We start from the raw sequence: 14,016 nt of genomic DNA, 5'->3' as shown, positions 1-14,016 counted from the left end.
TAAATTCGATATTAATCGAAATTAATCGTTATTAATCGATAATAATAATAGTTACAAATCGATAATAGTAATCGTTATAAATCATTATTCATCGATATTAATCATTATTCATAGATATTAATGGTTATTCATAGATATTAATCGATATGTATCGATACTAATCGATATTAATCGATACCAATCGATATTAAACGATACTAATCGATATTAATCGATACTAATCGATATTCATCGATATTCATCGAAAATAATCGTTATTAATCGATGAATCGATATTAATCGATATTAATCGAAAATAATCGTTATTAATCGATGAATCGATATTAATCGATATTAATCGAAAATAATCGTTATTAATCGATGAATCGATATTAGTTGATATTAATCGTTATTAATCGATATTTATCGTTATTAATCGATATTTATCGATACTTATCAATATTAATCGATATTCATCGCTATTAATCGACGCACTAATCGTTATAAATCGATACTAGTAATCGATATTAATCGTCATTAATCGATATTCATCACTATTAATCGATACTAATCGTTATCAATTGAAACTAATCGTTTTTATTAGAATCGATAATGATCGATATTAATCGCTATTAACCCTTAATAATCGATATAAATTCTTATTAATCAATGTAATTCGATATTAATCGATATATTTTGATATTAATCCTTATTAACCCTTAATAATAATCGATAAAAATGTATTTAAATCGATATAAATCATTATCAATCGATGTATCGATATATATATATTTTGATAGATTTTCATCTTTTTTATAATTTTAAACATTTATTTTCTTTAACAAGATAAAAATTATTTTTGTAACCATATATATGTAAAAAATTATACTTTTCCAATTAACTTGTAAATTAAATTTTTAACCACTCTTTTTTTTGTGCTGTACGGGATTTTTATAGATTAGAAAAAAAAATAAAGAAAAATTGAAAATGACAGTTGAAAAAAAAAAAAAAAATGAAAAGTGTTGAGGGAAAAAAATTTAAATTTAAATTAAAAATATATGAACGCAATTTATAAAGTTGGCGAGAGAAAAATGATTGTCAAGGAAACTTGAATTAAAAAGTTGTGAGAGAAGGGAGCTCATCTTTTTTGGCTAGATATGTGTGTGTGTGTGTGTGTCTATGTATATGTGTGTATGTTCAACTCGGATGAGTTATCGATTTGTCAATTGCGAGCGCCACTGGTGCCATCCAATCGCTTCTGGTATACGTTCGTGCCAGAAGGTAGTTTGACTTTTTAAATGTCTGGAAACCTCATCGACCATGAGAAAATTTCAAATTTATTTTTTAGATCAATTCTCCCCCCTTAATCTCGACTATTGCGTTCAATTTAAAAATTTATTTTATTAAAATGTAAAAAATTACTTCAAAAGTAAAGAAAAATTAATTTAAAAGTAGTTATTAAAAATAATTTTTAAAAAATTTAATTAAAAGAGAAAAAATCCAAAATTTGATTAACAATTTATTTTTCTTTTTTTTTGGGGGGGGGGAATATTTAATTGCAAATTTTAAGCCAGTACGCGCACTTGGAGTCACGGAGTTTTATAAAAAGAACCGAGGTCGTCAGGCAGAACATTATGGCGTCTTTAAAGTGTAAACAAGAAATACAAGAAGAGTGGAATAAAAAAAAAAAAAAATAAAGAAGAGACGGGAAATGAAAAAAACAAAGAAAGCATATATATATATATACGAGAGGTCGATAAGGTGACTCTCCCTCCAATCTCGTCATGAATTCATTCTCCTTTTTGCGCCAATTACAAAAAAAATTATTTAAAATATAACTAAAAGAAATTTTATTTTAATGAATATTAAATAAAACTATTTTTATGAACAAAAATGATTATTTTTTTCAATAAGAATTTTTCTTCTTTTTCTTTCCAAAAAAAAAAAGAAGATGATATTTAAGTGAAAAGGTAAAAGCCGGTAAAAAAAAAAGGGAAGGGATTTTATGTTGAGCGTAAATCGTGCGTGAGTTTCTCGCGTACCTACAACGCGAGACCCTCCTCCACAATAATAATCTTCCAACAAAACCAAGATCCGTATCTTGAGCATTGTATATATATATATATATATATGTTTCTTTTTGCATGTAAAAGCACGACTCAACAAACTCTGAAAACACCTCCTCCTTTGATATTACTATAACAATTTTCTTCCCACCCTCCCCCTTTCACCCAACCCTCCATCAATTTCAATAAAGTAAACAACTATTATTTTAATTAATATTTGCACCGCATCAGATATATATTTAACGTTCAAATATTTATTTTATCTAAATTAGAAATTTTCCCTCACATTTATTATTCACGAAAAAAGAAATTAGTGGAGAAAAAATTATTGTTTTTTTTTTTTTTTAAATCAAGTTTTGTAAAAAAATTTATTAAAATTTTTTTTTTTTATATTTTTACAAGCGAGCGTTAATAATTAAAACAAAAAGAAAACCGCAAGATGGAGACACTGTCGTTGTGCCACTATAGATGGCACGGAAATTTAAACATATAAATTAAAACCTAAGAATTATTATGGATAAAGTTTTTTTTTTTTTATTTCTTAATTGAATTGCTTAATTAATGTTTGAAAAATTACTTTAAATAATTATTATTAAATATAAACGATGCGAGGGTTAGATTGAATTAGCGCGCCCTATTTCCGGACGCAGAGTTATTCTTGTATATATGTACATATACTGTATTATGTGTATGTATATAATTTGAATGCACCGACCCCATGATCCTTGACACGTAATAGCTTTCGCGAAAATAGTCTCGAGAAGCAATTTCATTTCAGATAAATAGCAAAATTAATAGAATCCCCCAAATCGTGTGTGAGAGCGCACCTTTTTTTTTTTTTTTTTTTTTTGCTATATGCCGTGCACACATCTAAAGAATTTCAATTATCGAACAGAAAGAGAGGAGAGAATCCTTCACAAAAGTCAGTGAAAAAAAAAGGTGTAGTAGGTACTTTAAGCTGCGTTCATTCGAGCATTCTATTACGTCAGCAATCGAGGGCTAAAGTTTTCCCTCCTTCCCTCCCCCCTCACCTTCTTCTCTCATCCACTTCTTAACACTCGAACAACGATTGGAAGTGGTAAGCGGTTCCTGTGGAGGCTTCGTTTATTAACGTCGCTGCAACAAGTTGCAGAGAGAGAGAGAGAGAGAGAGAGAGAGCGTGTTGCCCGTTGAATAAGGCCTCCTCCCTCCCACCCACTGCACCCCTCAACCCTCTTTCCATTTCCTTCTCATACAAACTCCAGTGCTTCGTCATCCCCCTTTCAGAGGGAAACCAAGCAACCCTTCATATATATATATATCCTCATCTCTCTCTCTCTCTCCTTCAAGTTAGGTTCTCCTCTTCTCCATCTCCTTCTATGCCCTCTCTGCTTTTACCCCTAAAATGCCCTCCCCCTTTACCGGTAACAAATATCGTGCCCACTCTATATAACCACTTGTCGTTCAACATGAGCAATTCGAGAGTTTAACTACATATATATATATATATATATATATATATGTATATACGAATGGGCTATTCAGTTAGGGAAATCTGTTTTGATAACTTCCTTGGACTCTTGAATGTATGCCAACTTGGAAATTAATTTACTGTTTAAATCCTTTTCTTTTAAACAAATACCATTCTTTCTAACTGAGCGTGCTTCCTCTTGCGATCGAATTCCCCAGACATTGATCCATCTCTTTTTGTCCGAATCTTCTCAATTCTGACCGAATCCCCTTCTGTACATCAAAATATCGATATAAATCATAATATAAAAGAATCGATTTTATTCTATATTGATCGATATAATTAAATATTAATCGATATTAACTGAAATTAATAGTTATTAATTTCTGTTAATCGTTAGGAATTAATAAAGTTAATGAAGAACAATCGATACTGATCGACATTAATCGATAATAATAGTTATAATTCGATATTTATCGCTATGAATCAATAATACTCGTTATTAATCGATAAATATCGTTATTAGTCGATGAAAATATTTATCAATCGATTATAATCGATATTCATCGCTATTGATCGATAATAATCGATATTCATCGTTATTAATTGATATTCATCGTTATTAATTAATAATACTAATCGATAATAATCGTTATTAATCGATAATAATCGTTATTAAACGATAAATATCGTTATTAATTGATAAATATCGTTACTAATCAAAAAAATAATTAATAATCGATATTTATCGCTATTAATAGATTGTTATCGTTATTAATCGATTATAATCGATATTTATCGCTATTAATCTATTGTTATCGTTATTAATCGATTTTAATAATCGATTATAATCGATATTCATCGCTATTATTTGATAATCATAGTTATTAATCTATAATAATCGATATTCATCGCTATTGATCGATAATAATCGATATTCATCGTTATTAATTGATAATATTAATCGATAATAATCGTTATTAATCGATAATAATCGTTATTAAACGATAAATATCGTTACTAATCGAAAAAAATAGTTAATACTCGATTATAATCGATATTTATCGCTATTAATCGATTGTTATCGTTATTAATCAATTTTATTAATCGATTATAATCGATATTCATCGCTATTATTCAATAATAATCGTTATTAATCTATAATAATCGATATTCATCGTTATTAATTGATATTCATCGTTATTAATTGATAATATTAATCGATAATAATCGTTATTAATCGATAATAATGGTTATTATACGATAAATATAGTTATTAATTGATAAATATCGTTACTAATCGAAAAAAATAGTTAATAATCGATTATAATCGATATTTATCGCTATTAATCGATTGTTATCGTTATTAATCAATTTTATTAATCAATTATAATCGATATTCATCGCTATTATTCGATAATAATCGTTATTAATCTATAATAATCGATATTCATCGCTATTGATCGATAATAATCGATATTCATCGTTATTAATTGATGATATTAATCGATAATAATCGTTATTAATTAATAATAATCGTTATGAAACAATAAATATAGTTATTAATTGATAAATATCGTTACTAATCGATAAAAATAGTTTATAATCGATTATAATCGATATTTATCGCTATTAATCGATTTTTATCGTTATTAATCGATAAATATAGTTATTAATCGATAAATATCGTTGCTAATCGGAAAAAAGTTAATAATCGATTATAATCGATATTTATCGCTATTAATCGATTGTTATCGTTTTTAAAAATAGTTAATAATCGATTATAATCGATATTTATCGCTATTAATCGATTTTTATTGTTATTAATCGTTTACAATGGATATTCATCGCTATTATTCGATAATAATAATCGTTATTAATCTACAATAATCGATATTAGTCGATAAGAATTGATATTAATCGGAAAAATCTGTATTAATCGATAAAACTCGTTATTAACCGATATTATTAATCGATTATAATCGTTATTAAACGATATTCATCTATATTTATCAATAATAGTCGTTATTATTCGATATTTATCGTTATATTATTCGATAAATTGCGAACTTAATAGATATACTTTGATATTAATCAATATTATTTGATTTTAATCGATATTATTAAAATAAAAATAAAATTTACTAATAATAAAAATTGATTACATCAAAGAAAGTCGTCTTCCATCATTTTATCATCTATTTAATAAAAAAAAAAATTTTTTGTAATATTATAAAAAACTTTTTTTTATCTGTTTCAATTTTAATAAACACAAGATTTAGGAACGGAAATTGCACTTTTTTTTGCCTCAAGTGGAAGGCTATATAACTTGAAATGAGCCTCCGTAGCTGGGCGATGAGATGAATTAAAAATAGATGGATCGAAGCCAAAAAAGAAGTTGAGGAGAAAGAAACGCGAGATAAACGAAAAATGAGGAAAAGAAAGAGAGGGAGAGATGGTGCGAGTCTGAAAGAAATATGACGAAAACAAAGTTTCGTCGTCGCAGCCCGTATCGCCATGGCTACCCACCTTAAATGAAGAGGGAGGTGAGAGAGAGAGAGAAAAGAGAATGCACCTCGGAGAGGAACGATAGAAAAATATAGAAGAGAAAATGCCTGAGGGGGTAGAAAGAGAGGTAGAAAATAAAAGAAGAATCGAATAGAAAGTTAAATACAAAATTTTAAAAAAGTAAATATTGAAGCAAAGACGCGAATGGAGAAATTCGTTTCATTTTTTGTTCCTTTCCAAGTGCAATTATTAATTTTTGCATATCGAAGGTCATTGAACTTTGTATTTTCGATGAAATATAAATATTCCTTCTTGTTCAAAGATTTTCTAAGCTTTTGCAATTTGTTTTTCTAAATATCTCCTCCGATTTTGTGAAAAAGGCTAGGGCAATTTGTTTTTTTTTTCTAAAATTCCTCCAAAGTGGATCCCAACTTGTCGAAGATTTCATAAAAATTAGGAAAGGACAATTTAACTTTTTCTAAAAATCTCTCCAAATTGATTTTGAAATCGTTTAAAATCTAAAATGGGAAATTCTTAAAGTCATATTCGCAATGTTTTTTTTTCCAAATTCGTTTCAATTCTCTTAAAAATGTGGTATATTAATTATTTTTCTGTTTGCGGAATAAATACATGCATATATATATATAATAAAAACAAAAGTTTCGTCGACGTTCGAGGCTCGTATCGCCATGGCTACCCAGCTTGGACGATGGAGGGTGTGCAGAGAGGAGGGAAGGGTTAGGTCGTTGGGGCTGAGCATGCACCTCCGGAGGAGAAAGAAGAGAGGGACGAGGTGAAACAAGAAGAGAAGATGAAGAAGGAGAGAGAAAGAGAGAAGGATACCAAAAAGAGACTAAAAAAGAGGAAGGAGACGAGAGCGTCTGGTGCAAGCGCGGAGAAGAAGCAAGGGGAATTCCCAGCCTCCAGCAACAGCGGCAAGGAAATGTTTATATATCGAAAGAAACGAAAAGCATTGGCGGAGACAAGAGAAGTGTGGGAAGGGGGGGGGGAGGACGGTTATAGGCAGAAAAGGAGAGGGAGGGGGGTGGGAATATTGCCATCCGAAACGACACGAATGTTTCCGAACTTGCTCGCTGCATGGGAAACTGACGAAAAGGCACCCGAATCGCTTCCTTGACGCACCTACTAGACGATTGGCAGCACTGGAAACGACCAACCGGGATTCGCAGACTCATGGGGGCAAAAGAGAGGTGCGGCGTACTCAGAGGGGGGCGAAAATGGTGGGGGAGGAAAAACAGCGCGAGCAAGAGAAGCAGATGAAGACGAAAAGAGAGAGAGAGACGATAGGCAAACCCAGAGTATAACGCGACACACAAGACCGCGTTAGGATTCGCTCGCGTTCACACTGCAAAATTGTTAGTTCAAAATAAATTCTTCCTTACCGAAAAAAAAAAAAAAAAAAATTTTTTTTCCGAATATTGTGAACTTACTTTTTCATGTGTCACGTGATTTTATCAATTGTGTAAAGAAAAATCATAAAAAGCCGGCTACCGGCATCGCGAGTGGAGTAGAAATTTATTTTTTTTTTCTCTCTTCAAGGAATTTTACATCCGTAGGGTAAGAAAATATTTTTTAAACTTCAATATTCTTCTTTCTTGTATTTAAAAAAAAAATTTTTTTTTTACAAATAGTTTTTATTAATTTTTTTTTTTTTTTAGAATAATTTTAATTCGTGAGAGGTGTAAATTGGTAACAAAATTTGAAAGAAAAATGCGGGGAGGGAATAGCAAAAAAAAAAAAAAAACCACGTGGATAGTCCACGTGTATGTGCGTATTTGAAAATTGAGGGGTTTTCCCCCTAGGCATAGAAACTCATTGCCTTAAGGAATAAGGGATTCCCCTACCCATATTACATATGGTTTATTTGATCTTTTAACTCACAGGTCAAAAAAAATATTACCGCGGGGAGGCGCGTATTATTTTTTTTTCTCTAGTCTATACTCGGAAGAAAAAGATGATTGACGTGAGGCTATAAAATTTTCTATTATCCCAAACTAAAATTTCTTAATCAAATAAAAATTTACCACAACGAATTTTTTTTTAGGGCTTTAGAATCAGAAAATAATTTCTGCTTCAATTTCCGTTAAATAAAAGAGGGATTCTTATAATAAAAATATTATCTATTATTATTTTTTTTTCCGGGGGGCCTAAATACCTGATCTTTTCATATAATTTTTGTTGAATAAACAATACACAAAAAGGAAGAAGAAGAAGAAAAATTTGGAGTATAAGAATATCGATGAAATTTCACGGTATAAACACGGTGAATAGTTTTTATTCCTTCTCAACGTTTTTGTTTTATTCTATTTTTAATATTGAATATTGCGTTAAAAATATGCAAAAATTATTATGTTACAAATTTAATATTACTATTATTATAATTATTATTATATTGTATATTAATATATATAAAAAAGGTATATAAGGCGTTTTTGTAAATATAATAACTTTATTATACTGTCACATACCATTTTGGTAGGAAAGACCTACACTAGGGATTACGTCCCAAAAATAATTCGACTTTACAGTTTATGACTAAAATATAGTATTAATTATTATTATTATTATTATTATTATTATTATTATTTGTTTAAATTAGAATTTAAAATTCTTTTGTAAAAAATAAATTTTTTATTTTCGAGGACAATTTAAAAATGTATTTTTAAAATACTGTTGGTTACTGTAAATCTTCATAACGAGAGATCGTTTTTTTTTCTTTTTTTTTTGCAAAACTGCGATGCAATTCTTTTATCCTACTTTCCCTACTGAAAAATGTCTCACATCATTAAAACTGAAAGGGATGAAGTGCATTCGCTCATTCATTTCACCCACAGGTATTTTTCTCTTTTGGAGATGATAAATTTTTTCTCTGAAAGTTTTTTTTTTTTTTTTTTATTTATTGATGAGAATTTTATTTTACTAATGAACTTTAATAAAAAAAAAAATTTCCGAATAAAATAATAGTGTAATTAAAAAAATAAAATACAATAAAAATAATAATGAAAATAATTAATAATTGTAAGAAAAAAATTATAATTGGAATAAAAAATTTAAAAATTGTAAGAAAATATAATTGTGAAATAAAAATTATAATTGTCAAAAAAATTAATAATTTGTAAAATTAATATAATAATAAAAATAATTTTTTTGGTACAAGTTATTAATAATAAATGTATCTTGTGGTCGACGACATTATGTCTGCGCTAATTTTTCTCAAGGATAAAAATTTTTTTTTTTTTTTTTTTCAAGTCTTCATTGTCGGCAAAATTCCGAGTCTTCCATTGCAGACACAACCGTGAATGTCATGAGCAATTGTTCGCAGACGTGCATTTTACGAGCAGTCGTTACTATCGCCTCAAATTACTGACAAATTGTCCCTCCCCCTTCCCCCACATTCAGATAATTAACAAAATATCTTTGTCTCTCATTCAAATTGAAAATAAATGAATGAACAATTTTTAATTGTTTAATTAAAATTTATTTATTTTTTAATTTTTTATTTACATTTTTAATATTTTGTTTAATTCTCCTCAAAAAAAATAAATTGGAATTATGAAAAAAAAATCCAATTTGGGATTTTTTATACAAATGATATTTTATTTTTATCAAAAAGATTTCAAAATAGTTTCTCCTGTGTTAATGAAGAAAATAATGAGAAATTTTTTTTTTCTTTTTTTGTTTTTTTTTGCAGCCCTCTCGCGGATTAGATGTTAATATTTGAGGAAAAAAAAAAGCAATTTCATTTATTTGATGAGACTGGCATTTAAACTTACGGGTTGAAGTGTGCGCGCGGTAAAGGGAGAAGACCCACCGTAATTGCACACAGCCACTCAATTTCTTTAGAGAAGGATTCTGGGCAATAAGTTCGCATTTCCGGTCTTAAGTAAAGTCATTTTGTGGACATTAAATGTCGTACAGCAGCAAATACGAAATAAAAAAAAAATACATAAAGTAAATTTTTTGCAATATATTTTTTTTTTTGCTTCGGCTACAAGAATGAAAAAGAAATTCCGAATTTTTTTTTTTTTATCTCTCCAAGAGTATTAAAGTTTACCTGAGAATTTCAGAGGGCAAACATTATTAATAATTTACGATATGAGAACGTAATTTTCTCTTAAAATAGATTTTTTTATCATTTTTTTTAAATTGAATTTATAAATTTTGAAATAGAATTTGAAGGAAGACTTGGGCCTAAGGCCTTGTATGTCGCTATAAATTTAATATCAGCAAAACGCAACCTTTATTATTACTGAATGCATTCGCTTATTGAGTTAAATCTGACATGCGGAATGTAAAATTGATGCAATCATTTCATATGACATATATGAGAGGATGAAAAATTATTATTTAAGCAAATTTGAAAAAAATTCACTTGTTTCAGTATAGTTTCAAAAACGGAAAGAAAAAAATATTAGTGAATTAATATTTGAGAAAAGACTTATAATTTTACAATGAACTGGAGAATTATTTTTTGTCAAAAATTTTGTCGGACTCTTTCAAGAGGGAAATTCGAAAGGTGTTAATTTATTCTTGTTTGCAAATATAATTTTGACCAAGTGTAAGATGGCGAACTATAGAAACCATTTACTCACGGCCTACTTGAAGATATATTTAGTATTGGGGTCAAACAATATCAAGCCCCAAGTTTTAATAATTTTTTTTTATGATTTGTTGTAGAAAATTGAACTATTTTTTCTATTTATTTTATTCATAATTAATTAGTGTTTGCTGCCAGTTGTTGAAATTTAAATACAGCACTGCTACAACCATGTTACAGCCATGATGCAGCCAGGTTGTAACCAGGTTTCAGCCAAGCTACAGCCAAGTTTTAGCCACTTTATAGCCACGATAAGCCAGGTTGTAACCAGGTTATAGCCACAGTACAGCCAAGCTATAGCCAAGTTTTGGCCACTTTATAGCCATGATAAGCCAGGTTTTAGCTACGTTATAGCCAGGTTTTAGCCACTTTATAGCCACGATAAGCCAGGTTTTAGCGACGTTATAGCCAGGTTTTAGCCACTTAATAGCCACAATACGCCAGGTTTTGGCCAATTTTTAGCCACGGCACAGCCAAGTTTTAACCAGCTTTTAGCCACGGTAAATAGCCATGCTATAACTAGGTTTTGGCCTAGTTGAGCCACGTTACAACCAGGTTGTGGCCAAGGTTCAGCCATTTTATAACCAGGTTTTGGCCTAGTTTGAGCCTGGTTTTAGCCGATTTTTAACCACGGCACAGCCACGTTTTAACCAGGTTTTGGCCGAGTTTTAGCCACTTTATAGCCAGGTTTTGGCTACTTTCGCAAAAAAATTCTTTTCCATAAATTTTTACAATAATTTTTCTTCTTTTTGCAGAGTTACAGAAAAATTGCTCGACAAGTCAGTACACCAGACAGTGCGCCGGCGGGTCTAGGAAGTCCGCAAGCAGGAATCGGTGGACTGCCTCATCAGCAGCAGCAACAACAGCAGCAACAACAGCAACAACAACAACAACAACAAACACAACCGGCTATACACTCCGATCCCATGCAGGCCAAGGACAATCTAAATCCCGCGAGTCAACAAACGGGTCTCAGGAACGGAAACACTGCAGCACCAGTTGTCTCCATGGTGAGTTAAAAAAAAAAAATTCCTCTATATCAAAAAGTATAAATTATTTTTCATCACTTAAAGTAAGAATTCCTACAAATTCTTCTAAAAAAAAAAAAAAATTGATCCAGTCTTTCGTCTCTGGGTCACTGGCAAACTTGTCTAAAGATACCATCGGAAGTGGATGGTGATAGTTTTTCTTTGGATGTTGTTCAAGTAGGACTTTCTTTTTGTCGAAAGTGAAAAGAAGGGAAAAGGAAGTGTGCGCGGATTTAGAGAGATAAGAAAGAGGAGAGAAAAAAGGGGGAGAGAGAGAGAGACGTTTTCGAATGGAATGCTGTTTCCCTCTTGCAATGGACTCTCGAGTGGAGGATCTTGATCCTCCACTTCTCTTCGCGACTTCTCTTTTACACACACACACACACAAATACACTTTTATCTATATAGGTATGCACTTGAATGCCGAGTGAGTGCGAGGTTACTGGGCAAACCAGTCTGCTCGCGCCGTCTGTTTACTCCTCCACTATCCAAACCACTTCAACCACACACCGAACTATATACCACACAACATTTTCTATACGCGTACGCTTTTATTTATGGTACAAGCTATAACAGAACTGGACAAAAATCTTCTTAGATGCGTGTTTGTGTCTGCTTCCTTCCATTCGAAATGACCTTCGCCAGCTCAAGGTCACCCCTTAGCATCTCCCTCTATATCGAGAGCTACATTCTTTAACAATGCTTTTTGTCTTTTTACCTTTGGAGAGAATTTTTTTTTTTTTGGTATAGCTCCTTTGTCCTTATAAACTTTTTTCCCTCTTGACTTATATTCTTTTTTTTTAAATCTTTTCTTCTGTCGACTTTCGATTTTTTTAATCAAATGCGACTTTGTTTTATGGGGGATTTTAATTCGCGAGTTTGTAATCTTTCTCTTTCTAGTCAGGTTTGAGCCAGAATAGTTTTACGTTATAGCCCTGCTACCGCCAAGTTGTAGCCAGATTATAGCCATACTACTACCAGGTTATAGCCAGGTTTTAGCCACTTTATAACCAGGTTTTAACCGGATTGTAGCCACTTTACAACCACATTATAACCCGTTTTTAGCCAAATTATAGCCACGTTACAACCAGGTTTTAGCCAAGTTATTGCCAGGTTTGAGCCACTTTATGGCCAGGTTTGAGCCATTTTATAGCCACGTTATAGCCAGGTATGAGCCAAATTATAGCCATGGGTACAACCAGGTTTTAGCCACGTTTTAGACAGGTTTTAGTCTCTTTACAGCCATGTTATAACCACGTTTTAGCCAAATTGTAGCCACGTTATAGCCAGGTTTAAACCACTTTACAACCAGATTTTAACCAAGTTACAGCCAGGTTTCAGCCACAGCACGCCTATACAAGCCAAAAATGTCTAAAAATCAACTCACACATGTCTTTCTACTAATTTTTCACGTGGAATCGAATCAGTTTTTCTCTAAAAAAAATATCCCAATTCATTAATATATAATTTTATTTCATCTACCCTACCGAGATGAGTTTCAAAATCAGATATGAAATTCAATTTTGACACACCTAATTGATCTAGGAATTTCCGCGGCAAGTTTTGAGAATATATTGATGATGGAGGATGAGGGAAATGGGATTTGAGATGCATCTATCCATCTTTGAAGAGCCCATTTGAGGTTTCTACCCTTAATCGTATCTTGAGGAACACGGGATAAGGAAGGGGTGCGGAGGGAGAGGAAAAAGGGGTGTATGCCCTCACTCTCAAGTTGTGTCTCTCCCTTCACCTCTTGCCTCTCAAGAACCCCTTTTCGAGAGTGAGAGAGAGAGAGAGAGGTCGGTGGTTCCTGTTCCTGCGGGTATTGATTCGCGTTGGCGGGCGGTCACCGCCCCCGCAGCTTGCGTCTACCGCCAGTCTACCCCTTCTTTTCACGTTCGTGTGTATGTGTCAGACTGACATTTCACAACGAACACTGAATGCGACAAAATAAAAAAAAAAAAAAAAAAAAAAATGAAAATAAAACAGAAGTCACGTTATACTATGACTCATTGAGAATCAAATCACATTAAATAACCTCTGATTTTGATCAGGGTCAAAGTGCAACGACCAAAGTTATAAATCACATTTTTTTTACATTTAATCAAATTATGAAGGGGGAAAAATTATATTACAATGAAATTGGAATTTTTAATAATAATAATAATAATAATAATTTATTGATTGTGGAACAATCAAAGTTCCCCCTTCGAATATTCCGTTTATAATATCCTCGAAAGGCAAATATGTGGTAATTGCCAATAACTAGGTTGATGATTGTTGCAATTGACTATTATGCAAGACACCAAAGCCGCTAAATTCCCAAAGCTCATTCAACTGAACATTACATTTTAGCAAAATTGGATT

General features: G+C 31.2%; 1 protein-coding gene across 3 annotated transcripts in view; it reads left to right on the top strand.

Annotated features, from left to right (window-relative positions):
• The window catches only part of LOC127289164 (DNA N6-methyl adenine demethylase), a 94,076-nt gene that overhangs the window by 68,180 nt on the left and 11,880 nt on the right, over window positions 1–14,016 (top strand). For all 3 annotated transcript variants that reach the window (XR_007844130.1, XM_051316957.1, XM_051316956.1), the window contains exon 4: window positions 11,377–11,631. Coding sequence is in view for 2 of the 3 variants with exons in the window: in XM_051316957.1 (XP_051172914.1) it covers window positions 11,377–11,631 (255 nt within the window). In the remaining variant the exon portion in view is untranslated. The remainder of the gene's footprint in view (window positions 1–11,376; window positions 11,632–14,016) is intronic.

This window comes from Leptopilina boulardi, unplaced genomic scaffold (assembly GCF_019393585.1).
Source record: "Leptopilina boulardi isolate dan_hultmark-lab unplaced genomic scaffold, ZJU_Lbou_2.1 LbouV2_4, whole genome shotgun sequence".
NCBI lineage: Eukaryota > Metazoa > Arthropoda > Insecta > Hymenoptera > Figitidae > Leptopilina > Leptopilina boulardi.
Note: the sequence above shows the minus strand (reverse complement) of the source record. Positions and strands in the feature narration are given on the sequence as shown.